Source organism: Sceloporus undulatus, chromosome 1 (genome assembly GCF_019175285.1).
Source record: "Sceloporus undulatus isolate JIND9_A2432 ecotype Alabama chromosome 1, SceUnd_v1.1, whole genome shotgun sequence".
In the NCBI taxonomy this organism is placed as follows: Eukaryota; Metazoa; Chordata; class Lepidosauria; order Squamata; family Phrynosomatidae; genus Sceloporus; species Sceloporus undulatus.
Window position 1 is genome coordinate 112,055,148 of NC_056522.1, and position 15,744 is coordinate 112,070,891.

At 41.1% G+C, this 15,744-nt stretch overlaps 1 protein-coding gene across 2 annotated transcripts in view; it reads left to right on the plus strand.

Moving 5' to 3' along the window:
* The window catches only part of PDSS2 (decaprenyl diphosphate synthase subunit 2), a 130,829-nt gene that overhangs the window by 24,114 nt on the left and 90,971 nt on the right, over positions 1-15,744 (plus strand). For both annotated transcript variants that reach the window (XM_042443006.1, XM_042443014.1), the window contains exon 2: positions 5,929-6,063. In XM_042443006.1, the coding sequence (XP_042298940.1) occupies positions 5,929-6,063 (135 nt within the window). The remainder of the gene's footprint in view (positions 1-5,928; positions 6,064-15,744) is intronic.

The following is a 15,744-nucleotide window of genomic DNA, read 5'->3' on the forward strand; positions in this document are numbered from 1 at the left end:
TTATTATTATTATTATTATTATTATTATTATTATTATTATTATTATTATTCCTTGCTACTGTGGCCAGCTGGGCCTAAAGTGGTAACTTTAAATCAAGGAATAATCTCAATCCTGTTCTGTCATGGGAAGTGGTATCAGTCCAAAACCATCTTCCTAATTCCCAAACATGGGAACTTCTTTCCCAGAAAGCCTCTATCTTGTCAGGATTTAACTTCTGTTTATTGGTCAGCAGTTATACAAAGCCCTGAATGGTATTTATATAACCTCTCCACTTTCATATGAAATGGAGAAGTAGAGATGGTGCCTTTATGACATTGTGTTCCAAATTCCTGGTGGGCACCTGCAGGCAGTTTCATAACGATCATAGGAGACAAGATGAAACCTTGTACAGTGGACCCTTCCTATCTGTGGGTATTCGGTTCCATGCACACATGCACACACACACACTGCATGGTGAAAATATCGATCAAGCCCTATATTATTCAGTGACCAGTGAACGTTACTCACTGATCACTTTGCCAAGAGCTGGATATTTTTCATGCTGTTGAGTTCCAACAAAGAGGCACATGGAGGGGCAGCCATGCTTTATCTAGCCTTTGGCCCTGAACCCACATGTGATGTTATGGTGCTTCCCGCCAGATGCAAAGCCTCCTGATCTCCTTCTGGGAGGCCCTCAAAGCTTCCCCTTCCCTCACAGTGTTATGTGCTGCGCAGTTCCAGGACCCCATTTCAGCTGGGGTCTAATATCATATCCAGGGATAACCACTTCAGGTGAGGATGCACCATCACTTCCTTTTCGGTGTTCAGCTTTACACCTTCTTGTGACGTGTCATTTACTCTCCCCAAGATCCAAGCAGTAAGTCCATCCCTATTAGATTTCACCCAACAGTCTGTGGAGGTGCTCTGAATACTTCTATGGAATCAGCCACATTTATAGAATCCATTTGGTATGAATGCCCTCAAAGTGCTAGGCAGATCTGTCACAGGCTTGTTTGAGGGTCTAACTGGCTCTGTTACTGGACTAATCTCATCTTCATAGCCCTCATAGCATTTATGGGGAATCATATAGATGATAACTACCTAAGTTTGTTGAACCAGCATGGGTTTTCTATGGTAGTTTTCCAAGCCTTTCCTAGGCGGGTTACAGACCTCGGAAAAGCGGCGGTCTGCTGTTGCCGCCGGTTGCAGCGTCCGGGAACCACAGCAGCCAAACGACGCAGTTCCCGGACGCTGCACAGAAGGAATGCGAAAATCGCGCTCCTTCCTGCGACCCGGAAGAGATGCTGCAAGTGCCAAAGCGCACACTCGCGCCATCATTTCTGGGGTGCGATGTGCGGATGCAGCATGTCCGCTACATCAATATGGCGGCGGCCGTGTGGAACGGCCACCGCCATTTCGTACGGACTCAGTCCGTAGTAGGGTTAGGGCCGTCTGGAAGAGACGCCCCTTTCTAACCCTAGCACGGACTGAGTCTGTGCTAGGGTGCCAGTCTGTAACGGGCCCTAGTTATCTTTTAACTCCCTTCAGTCTTAAAGGTAAAGTTAGCTAAGAGGGATATGGTAGGTCTGATGACATATGAGGACAGTGATTGCTCCTGACCATCATTTGTTCCATCTTGATTTAATTCAGCCTAATTATGTTAACTTTTATCCATTCTATTGATGTTTCCAGGTGTTGATTTAAAACATATTATTTCTTCTTGGTCACATGAAAGGAAATATAGATATGAATGATGTGTCTTTACCGCTAACTAGGAAATCAAGAATATTGGGAAGGCGGTATCTCCTGACCTCCCACCCAGAAAATAGCTCACAGTAAGAGCAAAGAAAGCCAGGCTTCATTCATAGTCAAACAAGGAGTCATTTCCTCAGTGCTTTTTTCCCCTTTAGCCCTCCCTATCTTATCATTATTTTCCCTTTTTGTATCATGTCTATTTCCTCAGAGGATGGTAATGGAAAACCACCTCTAATAAATCTTGCCAAGACGACCCCATGATAGGTGTGCCTTAGGGTTGCCATAAGTCAGAAATTACTTGAAGGTACACAGCACCACTAACAATCATGTCTATTCATTGTGAAAGTATATAATTTTAACATTTTCACTGTGCTAAGAAAGTCTGTTAAGTGTTCAGTAATATCTAGGAATATATGTAGATAACTTCAAGTGGTTAAAAGACATTTGAAAATACTATGATATTGACAGTTATTCAGTGGTAGATCCTAGGATTAATAACTTGAGACAAGCACAAATCTTACTGCTTACTTTTCTTGAGAATGAGAGTCTCCTTCTCAATGAACTGGACAGTTTTCATGTATTAGGTCCAGAAAGTTCTGATGGGAACTAAAGAAGGGACTGAGGAACAATGGAAGAAACTGCCTTTATGTAAAGGACAGGGAGCACATGGAACTCAGGTGTGGAAAGTCATTACCATTCTGGCATGCGACACACATAATGCTGCTCTTGGGGGATCATGTTGATAGTGTACAAATCAACTATATTGCATGCATGAAAATGTTCTACAAATGCAGCCATTTTACTAAGAGAATTGATGTGATCTTGCATTTATATGGTTTAGATCTGACTTACTCACCAAGTTCCAAAGTCTGTCTTAGATTTTTCTTCTCCCCCCCCCCCCTTAATAATTACCTGCTCTTCTGTCTGCTATAGAAAATAAATGTGTTTTGGCACCAAAATGTCCTGGATTGTTTTTGTCTTATACTGTATATCATAAATACAGAATTTTGAAAATATTTTTGAAGAATCTTTATCAGTAGGACTCAGCCTCCAAAATATTTCTACTATTTTTTCTTTCTGGCCAAACATTTCATTGAAGAATGCAGATAAACTACTGAAATTATGGATAGATCTCTTTATCTCTAGCTCAAAAGTGAAATGGCTGGTTGTTAGAAGTTGAAGTGTGCAAATTTTTAATGGGAATGCTCATGTTTGCTTGATTTATTATTTTAAACAGATGGACAGTAGTGGGAGGTGTAATTCTTACAACACATAAACTATTAGCCTGCGTTACAGCTAGTGTGGGTGGTGAGAGTCTTATCTCAGCATACAATAATAGTATATTTGTTTCAGAGCTAGACTCCCCCCCCCCCAATCAACAGGCTTAAAAATGTTTTGTGATTAAATCTGAATCTGTCAGTTTTTTAAAACTTGGTTTTGTTGTGTGAATAATTCTGACAAGAATTGTACATCACCTTCAATCTTCTTATTGTTCTGTAAATCTACATTTGCCATGGCCCATTGTACAAGTCTAATTTTATTTACCTTGAGGATATCCTGTTTAATAATTGCAGGATGCACAAAATACAAGAGGCATCATGATCTTGGGAGTTTTATATATTTATGTTCATATTTGTGGTTGTACATTGCTGAGTCTTTTAAAGAAATCCTGTCTTTGATTCTGATGTGTGTGTACGCACTGTGCACCCAATTTTACTTGGGCTGCTTCAAGATCACTTTTTCCCTAGAGACACCTGTCTTCTGCTACATACCCATCAAGAATAATTGCACCATCTGGAAGGCTTTTATGTACCTGTGACTAGGATTGAGTATCTCAAGGGAACTGGATCCAGGTAGAATGTGAATGTGACCCCTGGAGCCATGTCAAGTGACTGCAATAGCTTCTGATTACTAAAGGATGGTCACCTTAGGCTTTATTTGTTTCAAGTCTCATATAATTTGCTCTAGTGAAGACTGAGTACATGTCACCAATGTAATTCTGTTTACCACTTTGGGTGGAAAAGAACTTCAGTTCTTACTTAGTGATAACTTGGGCAAAGAAACCATAAATAATTGTCTTAACACTTGATGACAGTAATCATATAAATGACTGCTGTATTATTTATTAGCTTCTTTGCATCAAGATTCTTCCCTTGTATTCTGTCCACTGACATTTTTCTGTCTAGAGCTGCTACTGATTAGCAGCAGTTTTATCATTACATTGGGTTATTTTATAGGTTAGCATCACCATTTCTTCCTTGGAATTCTATTTTTATCTAACCTCTGTTTTAATATAATAGATTTAATTTACATTTTTATTCAACCAAAATGAGGATAGCTAAGGTAACTGAACATATCTTCTAACTGTATAGCTACAAGTATTAACTTTATAGTCTTCAGCCACTAGTTTGAATATTGATTTTCTGAAAATTAGTCATACAACTTGCACATGTATGTGTGTGTGTGTGTGTGCGTGCGTGCGTGCTCATATATGTGAACTTAACTACCGTATTCTCTTTCATCATCTTTAAATTTTATAGAAATGAGAAATTTTTAAACACAAACTTTGCTAAGTGCTGAAGATGGAAAAAATGTTGTGACCTTCCACATAATGAAAAGCGTATGCATATATAGGTTTTCCATTAACTACATTTGTAAAATGAGAGTGGTCCATATCACCAGTGCTGCTCGCCTTACACTGTACATATCCCACTAAATGTTGCATGCATTTGGGCCTTGTCACCTTAGTCTGTTGGACCTGGTGTTCATTGAGTATACCATCTTCCTTCCTTCTTCTCATTTTTTTCCCATGCTCCCACCCAATGAATGTCCATCTTAAAACCATAGTTTGCAGAGATCATTCAAACCAGAGCTGCTTATACTAGCTCTTACCAGTTCAAAGAGCACATTTTAAGCAGTAGTTTCAGCTGTTACCATTAATAATTACATTAGTGGATCTTTTGCTTTAGCCTGTTTTAGGTTAAATACACTGGAGCTGAGCAGCCTTTGTACCTAGGGCAGCTTGTAGGCCTCATCTTGATGTCACAGGCCGGTTACAAACCGGCAGTTGGGACGTCCTCTGGACGTCCCATTTTAAAAAAGGGGCGTCTCTTATAGACGCCCCTGAGTCTAGTACGGACTGTGTCCGTACAAGATGGCGGCGCCCTTCCACATGGGCGCTGCCATCTTTACGTACTGGACGCATAGCGTTCAGACGTGTCGCAGCGCCTCGCGACGTCATGGAGGCGCCGCAAAAAGAAGCTCCGAAATGGAGCTTCTTTTTCGGTCCGTGCGGGAGCCGCATCGTCTGAAGGCTCCGGCTCCCCCGCGGACCTGCCGGTGGCGGCGGCAGACCGCCACAAAGCGGCGGTATGTACCCCGCCACAGAGTCTTTTGTCTAATTTAAAAAGACCTCTTCAGGCTATCAGTTGAGGCCTTCTGCATCAGCTCATTAGTTGGAGAAGAAGAAGTGTGGGAAGAAGGGGTAGATAAGTGGGTAATGGGAGGGGGGAGAGAGGGGGGGTGAAAGAAAGAGAAAAAAGGAGGTTGGTTCACATACTTCTGTAATCGGCTCACCTGCATTAGCTTTTAGCTTCTCCACACCATTTGGCTCATGGCAAGTCTACATTTGGATTTTTCTTCAGCTCTCCCTGCCACCAGCATGACACTCGTTACAGATTTCTGGCAAGGGAATGAAGATCTACAGATCTAAAGAACTCATAAGCTAACATATGGTTTAGGTCTCTAGTGGACAACTATGCAGGGTCCAGAGGCCATTTCCCACAAGGTCTGGGTCCACCATGGGTTGCACCTGCTCCACCAGCAAAACCAAAATTGACTGGAAACTGACTTCCCTCCCCACCAATATTCATTCATTCATTCATTTTCCCCCCAAAGCAAGATGCGGGGGTGGAGGGGGCTTTGTGTTATAGGATAATTGTTGTCCCCAGTGGCTTCTGAGGGTACAATTCAGATTCCCCCATTTTTTTTATTTTTGCAATGGGCAGATCTGTGATGGTTTCAGGGGCTACATCTCACTTACCACCTGTATGATTTCCATCTGTCATTTAGGAGTGCAGGAACAAGCCAAGATTAATTAATTTCCAGTCACTGAGCACATTATGAATAGTGAGGAATAATTTAAGGGTCCAAAATATTGTCCTGACTTAATTTTATTTTTTCCCCTTTGACAGGGGTTTTGTGTCTGATAGCAGAAACAATCTGCAGATGAGAGGCCTGGTGGTTTTACTTTTATCTAAGGCGGCTGGGCCCAGCATAACAACAGAGAATTCCCTTCAGAATGATATGGTCAGTGGAATATATTCCAGGTAAGTATTTTGATAATACCAAAGTATTTTGATAATACCCAACATTATATTTATTTTTCTTAACAGTTTATATCTTCATATATGGTTTCAAATTTTATTTTTACTTGTAGTGTTCTGTTTGTTTAATATTTTCTCTATTAATATGGTAATAATACAGTATCGCTGATTTGTCTTAAACATCCCTTTTACCAATATTTAAGGCAACCCAGTTAGTGTAGTTAATGGTTCTGATCTAGAGAAATGGCTAAGAAACAGTGCAGCCATAGGGATTTGTAGTTTTTCTTTTGTCTTGCATTTTAAAACTGCAGTCCAAGTTGGGATTTTGAGTCCTTTTACCTGAAGGTTTAGAGCTACTTTGTATCTCCCTTGCATCTTGCTTTCAAGTTAGTGCTTTGCAGAACCTCTAATCCAGCTGTATGTGTTTGCAGTAGAATTCAAGAAATCCCAATGTAGCTATCTGACTGCATGTGTAGCCACTGTCAGAGATGATTGACAATAATCCCTATCATTTGTTGAAAGGTGGAACAAAAAAAGATGTAAGTCCCCTGTTTCCAGTCTGTAAATATGATAGACATGGCTGCCAGTGATCTGACCTGAGCTACGTGCCTTGGCTGCTGCATCAGGATTTTTAGTATCAGGAGCCACATATGTACTGTTTGCACACACAGACCTTTGTACAGTTAAAGAGATGCAAACAAAGCCTGCTTCCTTATGCAGATGTCTCCAGCTGGGTCAAAGCGATGGTGTTTTCACATTACTGTTTTTTACTCATGTTACACTTTCCTAGCTATGCAGTGGCAACATACAATTTTACTAGGATATGTACTTACAGATGTGCTGTCTCCTCCAGTTTTATGAATAAAACAGCATGGCAAACATGACCCAGCAGCATTGCTAAATACATCCAAGTAGATCTGGCTTAAGTTAATGTTTGTGTCTGGGATGGCTTGGGAACATTATATAGCCTTGCATTTAAGTTTGGAAGGTATAGGGAGATAAATGTAATATTTTTAAAAGAAACAATGGACTAAAGGTTCATGCACCTGATCAGGCATCAGGAATTAATTACATCTGTTATGTTTGATGCAAGCATTACAAATCATTTGCTGGTTTGGGACATTTCTCATTACTTGCTTGTATCAAAAAACACTGTTAATATTTGCATAACATATATATATTTAAAATGTATGGTATGGTAATTTTTGGTTTATCCACTCACACAAAACTTCACTCTTTAATGATAAATAGCCAACAGTAGAGCACAGAACATCCATCACTTTGGTAAGGTCCCCAATTTTATAATAAAAACAGTAGTTCTAGTAATCACTTAGACTTTAATGGAAGTCAGAAGCATATATCTAGAAGAGTTTAAGTGGTTCAGTAGTATGGGAGTATATCTAATTCTATTTGTTCTTGGCATTTCACAAAAATGCTATGTTATGTACTCTGAGAAACCTGTTTTTCTTCAATAATGTATATGATCTCTGAAGGTGCCACATACTGTATATAGTGTGTGTGATTTGTGTGTATACCAATTATTATTCCATACCAACACCTCATTTTGCTTTTCTTGTTTATAGTGAGATCTGGACTTTAAATTCTGATTAGCTTTTCAGATTTCACAGTCACTGAAATCATAAATCATGGCAAGCAAAAAGAAGGAAGAATGTATTCCGCAGCTTCATTGAGAAACAGATATTTCTTTAGAAGTTTCATTCTAGCATTAGCAATAGCATTTACGTTTCTATACCACTTAATAGTGAACTCAGCACTCTCCAGGTGGTTTACAATCTGTAAACCAATTGCCCCTAGCAAGCTGAGTACTCTTTTTTACTGACCTACGAAAGCATGGAAGGCTCAGTCTTGGAGCCCTGGGATTAAACTCACAACACTGTGGCTGCAGTACCAGCATTTACTCATTGTGCCACCAGGGCTCCTTGTAACATTTTAGTGGATGTTTCTCCCCTAGTTGTTTTAGTCTAATAGTTAGAGCAAGTTCAAAAGGCAGTCCTACATTCTGCTTTACTTTTTTCTTCTTAATTGCAGATCTTCTGCACCCTCCTGTAGAAACAGAAATTATTAACTTCTATTGTTGCAAAGGGTTTCTTGATATAGAATGAAGAACAGTGGGTGGCTTAGCCTCTGCTGACAGCAGTCCAAACGAGGAGGTTGTACAAATGCATTTTGAGTGTTTTGATAGTGGTAGGATATAAGTAAAAGAAAATGTTTACCTGATTCACAAGTTGAAGAAAACAGCTTTTCTAAGAGCATGTGTTATTCAAGCTCTAAACAATACAATTTACTTCATGTATATACCAGTAGGTCACTGTAAATATTTATTCACAATTGCTGATTATTATTTGTCCTATATCTTTTCAAAGTCCTGGAGGAAAACTGTTCATAGGAGATTTAGTGGAAGCAGTTTGTGTATCCCTTATCATACATAGGGAATGTGATGTTGACTAATTTTCCAGAACCATCATCAAATAATTTTATTTATTACAGAATATTATCAAAATAATGTGTGAGGAAAGCTCAGGGATGATTTCAAATATGTAATTCCTATGAGGAATCAAATAGGGATTACATTTCACATGTAACATTTCGCTTATATTTCTTTTAATGAAAAGGGAACAGGAAGATGTAATCTTGACTGAAGCTTTGTGATGAGAATCTGTTTAATTTATTTTCTCCTTGAGCAGGTTCGGTGCACAGAATTCCACACACAGCTGCCTTTCCATTATAAAATAGCTAGGGAAAATACTGGTTTGTTTGGCCTTGTGCAGTTTCCATACAGAAGGTGTCCTTAGTTCTTCGTATCTTGCAGGTGCCGCAATCCGCGCCAGATCTGGGCCTGAGCAGCCCCGGAGATCTTGATCTGCCGCTTTTCCAGGTCTCGAGGAAGCAGCAAAATGCCGCTTCCTTCCAGCCTGGAAAGGGGTGTCCTTGGGACTTCATGCCCCAGGACACTCCAGGAAGCCGCTGCCAGGAGAGAAAGGGGCACTTGGCCCCTTTCTCCCCGGCTTCGTTCCTGCGGCCGTTTGGTGGCTGCAGGAATGAGGCGCTCATCAGGAAGGAGCTCCATTTCAGAGCTCCTTCCAGCGCCACAGATAGGGCGTCCTATGCACCCTGTAGCGGTGCGAGCATGTCATGCCTGTGCCGCACTGTTTGGACACGGCATAGCTGTCACATCAAAATGGCAGTGCCCATCTGTACAGGGCGCCGCCATTTTGACGTACGGAATACATGCTAGGGTTAGGAAGCGTCTGTAAAGGACGCCCCGAGGCAACCCTAGCACATATTCCTTGCGTGCTAAAGGGCCCATCTGTTGAGGGCCAAAGTTTGCTTTTTGGATATTTTTTAAAATATATATTTTCATGCTGTGGATGGTTGAATTTGAGGATGCAGAATCTGTGGATATGGAGGGCCAACTGTATATGCATATTATATAACCGAGTGTGAGCGGAAAAAGTGAACTGTTCTCCATATTGTGTGAAGTACAGAATACTCTTTTCTATGTGGAATTAATTTCTGTAATGGCTCTCATGACCTTCCCTGCCATAATTATGTGTTTTTACAGGCCTTATCTATACAGTATATACCTAATGTAGCACTTTAATGCAATGCTAGAGGCTATTGCCTGAAACACATAGGCCAAATAAAGTGGCCAGGGGCATGGCATTTAAATAATGCATTTCCTCAAAGCGGCCAGAAGCCACACCGAGGCTGTGCTTTTGGGGCAAGAGCTGGACCTCTTAGGAACAGATTAAATCTGCTGCTGTCAGTGGCTGGCTCAGTAACTGCGGTCCCGGTGCAATTGGGAGTGGAGCAGTCAGAGGACGCTTCTTCTGGGCCGTGTGCTTCAGCCCTGTGTGGCCTTCCCAATGTTGTTGAACTGCAGTTCTCATCAGTGCTACATGCCTTGCTAATGCTGAGAGCCAATAGGAATTCTCCTAAGCAATATTCCTAATGCTTAGTTGAAGTCCCACAACATATGGAGGAGCACACATTCCCTATCTAGTGCAACATGAGGGCTGGAATCTTCTTCATATATATTTAAGTATAATCACAAATTATACCTATGTGAGGTCTTGAATGGCTGTTGCACAACAAGGTGTTCACTGCATACTTTGTGTGGCAACATTCTGCCTATGGAACCCACCTTTCTCCTGTCATTTCTTCCCCAGCCCCATGGGCATTTAATGGCCAGGAAAGGCAGGCGGCGTCCGGCTATGTTCATACAGACAGAGGTAAAATGAAGAAGGCATCCTCTGGGACTTCCTGGAGGTCCTCGAAGATGATATCATCTTCATATGTTCTGCTGTAGGAAATTATCCAGTTGCTGCCTGGCTGTCCTCCACTAAAGGGTGCTAAATGGCTATGGGGGGCTTGAACAAAAGAGGTGGGTTCTGCCTACCAGGAGAAGAGGAGGGAGCAGACATCCATCAAGGATCTCAATCTAGGTGTTTTGTAAGTAGTGTTATGTGAGCTTTCATTTGCTTTCCGTTATGCAGACAATTTTGAACAAAGCAATTTGGGCCAATAAAAACTTCAAATTGAAGTCAAGGTACCTTATTACATTATTCGATTTAACTAAGCTCTTTTAAACTCACTCTGTTAAACTATGAGAAGTTGTAGATAGTCATGACTTGTAGAGGTTTATGGTTGAATGATTTTCTGTCTGAGCATACTCACCATTCCTTCACCCTCCGCATAAGATTTGTAATTCCAGAAGTTTTATTAGCAAGTTTCAAAATCAGAACTCATAATCTGAGCCACGTTATGAGAAAATGTCATAATAGCATAGCATAACCTCTGTCCTTGTTTCAGGAATGGTCAGGAGAGGATAAATAAATAATTATAAGCACATACCATTTTATACCAAGTAAATCCAATATTGAGGCTAAGGTGATTCCAATTCCAGTTTCATCATTTACACAAGCTAGTTACATTTACATAAAGCTGTTTGATTTGGTACACTTCAGTGTGACTGCAGGTCTGGGTTTAAACACAATTTTGAATGGTTCAGCAAGAGCTTATTTGTAGTGAAGAGCTGGGACAAGAACAGAAGGCGACACATGAGGATGTGGGTACAGAAGGATACAGAAAAACAAAATTTGACTTCTAGATACTTTATTTCTGAGCTTCCAGAAGCCAATACACTTCTGCATTTTCCTTTACAGATATAACTGCCAGAATATCACTGTTCCCAGAAGAATATGGTTTCTGTTGCTCAAATTTTCAGAATTTACTGTAATTTTAACATTTAAATAACACCCCCACTAATATTTCAGCTAAAGCAAAAGGGGTTAGATGAGAGGTGAGATGATGGCTCTAAGCAATATTTGTATGTCTACAGCTGTGTTGCCATAGAGTTGATATGGAAAAAAGCATTAATATAAGTTTTTGAAAGGTATAACTGAAGAAATGGCTGCAGCTCTCACAAACAAGATCATTTCAGAAAAAAGTAAAAGCCAGTTGAGCACAAGGATTAGGCTGGTCTCAGCTGCATATATTGTGATAATACATCTTATTAATGGGATTGTTAATTGGTCTTTGACTTTCCGTTATAGTAATGACAGGCCATAACAATGAATTCTAGCCTGTATTTCTGCACATTAGGACACTGTCATGCACATTTTTTTCTTGTGGGGCTCACTGGCCTAAACCACCTCTTCAGCAACATTGGCGTTTAACTAAGATATATGTTGTCAGTAGCATACATCTCAAGGCACAGCTAATTACAAGGGGCAGAAATATTTAACCCTACAGCTTCCCCAGATTCTAACAGTATATTTCACTGTCATGGTTACCCTCACAAAATGGCTTCATTGGGAAGGTGATGGTAAAAATGTTTATTTGTATTATACAGTGGACCCTTGTTATACGCTGGGGTTTGGTTCTAAGATCCCCATGTATAACAAAATCCATGGATGCTCAAGTTCCATTAAATATAATGACATAGTAAAATGGTGTCCCTTATAAAAATGGAAAATCAAGGTTTGATATTTGAAATTTATACTTTTTTTGAACATTTTCAAACCGTAGATGCTTGAATCTGTGTATAAAAAATCCATCTATAACAAGGGTCGACTATACTTAGCTCCTAGAGACAGTGAAGGCAGCATGGGGTTGCATCATAGTATTTTTTCCCCAGCAGTAGTTTTTGACAGAAGGGGATATATTGCAATTTGTCAAGATGCAGCAGAGGATGTATGAAGGATTAAGTCCCCTTCCCACATACAGTATTTTGTTCTGATCAGGATTCCACTTAGTTCTGCTGGATTTTAAGGGAAATAAATCCTTAACTTATGAATATGTTTAATACATCATCTACAGCTGTAGGAGCTCAGGATGTAGTAACGTCTCCAGATGCAACACATGGCTCCAGAACTGACAGCCAGAATGATCTGTCAATGCTCTTGAAATCATAGATATGCTCATAGATATCCACAGATTTTTTTTCCAGGAACTTGTATGTGTGTGTCTGATAGAGGGAGAGAGAGAAAAACCAAAAACTTCACAGTTGTAAAACTTTAAAGTGATACATATAAAAAGTAACATCACTAAGAAATATACAAAGGTTAAAATATAATCAAATTGTCAATAGAGTTAAGAGCAACATGCCTATTAAAAACCAACAAATTTTGACTGTTTATTCACTACCTCTCAGTCCACTGGGTCCCCTAGTGTGATGCACAATGGATACAATACTTTAAAAAAAACATTAAATAGGTTACTTAAAACTAATTAAAAGTAGTCCAAACCTCTTTTAAAATAGTTCTGAAATGAAACAATTTTTAAAAATAGCCAGAGAAGCCACTCCTAATATTAAGAGCCAAAGGTCTCACAAAACAGCACTCTCTTACTGCCTGCTGGAAACTCAAAAAGGATGGAGCCAGCTTGACTTCCCTTGAAAAGAAGCTCCACAGAAACTGCTGTGCTGCTACACAGAAATGTCTGTCCCATATACCCACAAGATTAGCCTCACAGGATGCTAGGATATGTAATAGGACCTTAACTTGATGATCTTGGATTTCAGGAAGAACTGTCCCCCCCATAGCTTGGGTGGGGGGGATCAGATTTATGCATATAAAGATGTACTCACATTTAATGCATTTATTTGTTGGATTAAATATATGGAAGCAGGACAGGAATATTTGCAGAAACGTACACCCCTGCCCTCAACTTATACATGAGGTCGATTTATAGTTCAATATATACAATAAATAACATTATTTGTATCATGACCTCTTTCTCTCTAAATCCTTTAACCTCCTCGCTCTCACCGAAACCTGGCTCCCAGCCCATGATACTGCAACCTCCGCTGCCCTTTCTTTTGGTGGTCTCTCCTTCACGCACACAAGCCGTCCTGAGGGTCGAGGAGGAGGGGTTGGTATCTTGCTATCTAACTCCTGCCAGTTTCAAGTTCTATCTTTTCCCCCCAGCTATCACTTCTCTTCCTTTGAGTTTCATCCTATTAGACTCTTTTCTCCTCTACAGCTCCGGGTTGCAGTCATCTATCGCCCTCCTGGTTCTGCCACCCAGTTCCTATCTGACTTTGAATCATGGCTGACATTCTTCCTTTCAGATTCAGTCCCCACTTTGATCCTAGGTGACTTTAATATCCATGTTGACGATTCCAATAACCCTACAACATCTCGCTTTAACTCTCTGCTAGCTTCTTTTGGCCTCCAACCACACTCCAACTCTTCAACTCATTCTCTTGGTCACTGTCTTGACCTAGTTCTTGCTGCAAACTGCGCCATTTCTGACTACCTGGCACTTGACTTTCCACTATCTGACCATCATTTAATCTCCTTTGCTCTCACTTATACTCCTCCTCCTCGCCATACTATTCAACGTCTTTTTCGTGATCTTCAATCTGTTGACTCTAACCAACTTGGTCTGACCCTGGATTCATCTCTCTCTTCCCTAAATCTCGGGGATTCTGCTGATTCAGCTATGTCTTTATTTAACTCAACTCTTTCCTCAACTCTCGACCATTTTGCCCCTGTCTCTGTACGCACTTCTTCCTCTAAGACTAGGCCTCAGCCCTGGCTTACCCCCAACATTAAGTTTCTCCGGTCCTGCTCTAGAGCGGCCGAACGTCTTTGGAGAAAGTCCAAAGAGTGGGCTGATTTTATCCATTTCAAATTTGTTCTTTCTTCCTTCTCACGCGCCCTCTCTATGGCTAAACAGAATTATTACAAATCATTGATCTCTGCCAATGAGAGGTGCCCGCAGCGTTTGTTCTCCACCTTCAACACTTTGCTTAAACCTCCCTCTCCTCTAGTCTCTTCATCTTTCTCTCCTAATGACTTTGCTAACTATTTCATCTCTAAGATTACCACTATTCGCTCTGAGATAGTCCCTCCTGATTCTTCTTCTGCTCTTAATCTTCTATCGCCTTCGCCTAACAAATTTTCTGTCTTTCCTCCTGCCTCTTTGGATGAACTCTCTACACTTCTGAACTCTTCCAAACCTGCTACCTGTCCTCTTGATCCTATTCCTACTCGTCTTCTAATCTCTATAGCTCCCTCCTTTCTGCCCTCGCTCCTCCATATCTTCAATCTCTCTCTCTCTACAGGCTCCTTCCCCTCGGACTTCAAACATGCTCTCATTTCCCCAATTCTGAAAAAACCTTCTCTTGACCCCTCCTCTTTGTCTAGCTATCGTCCGATTTCTCTTCTCCCCTTTCTTTCTAAGGTTTTGGAACGGGTTGTCTATTCGCGCTGTCTTGAGTTTCTTGAAGCCAATTCCATCCTTGATCCCTTTCAGTCTGGTTTCCGCCCAAGGCATTCTACAGAGACAGCTCTCACTAAGATCTCGAATGACCTTTTACAGGCCAAGGCTAATGGCCTTTACTCTGTTCTCATTCTTCTCGATCTGTCTGCAGCCTTTGACACTGTTGATCACTGTCTCCTAATTGACATACTCTCTGGCCTTGGGTTCTCAGACTCTGTTCTCGACTGGTTTAGATCTTACTTGTCTGGCAGATCTTTTGCAGTAGTTGCAGGGGGTCTGACTTCTTCTCCTGTTCCCTTATCTGTTGGAGTTCCCCAGGGCTCTGTTCTGGGTCCCCTTCTGTTTTCTCTCTACACACTGTCCTTAGGAAAACTCATCAGCTCTTTTGGTTTTTCCTACCATCTGTATGCCGATGACACCCAGCTGTATCTTTCTGCCCCTGACTTTTCGCCAAGGCTTGAACAGCAAGTCTCATCTTGCCTTACAGCTGTCTCGCAGTGGATGCGCCATCGGCGTTTGAAGCTCAACATGTCCAAGACGGAGCTCCTTGTCTTTCCTCCTAAGCCCAACCTTCAACACTCCTTTTCTGTCTCTGTGGACAACATTTCCATTCAACCAGTCCAGCAAGCCCGCAGTCTTGGCTTTATCTTTGACTCTTCTCTGTCGTGTATCCCTCAGATCCAGACCACAGCCAAGGCTTGTAGATTCTTTTTGTACAATATTGCCAAAATCCGACCATATCTCTCCGCCTCTACTGCCAAGATCCTGGTCCATGCCCTAGTGATCTCACGACTTGATTACTGTAATGTCCTCCTGGCTGGGCTTCCTCTTTCTCACCTCCATCCTTTAATCTCTGTCCAGCATTCAGCTGCACGCATTATCACTTCCACCCACCGCTCTGACCACATTTCTCCTGTGTTGGCATCCCTTCAC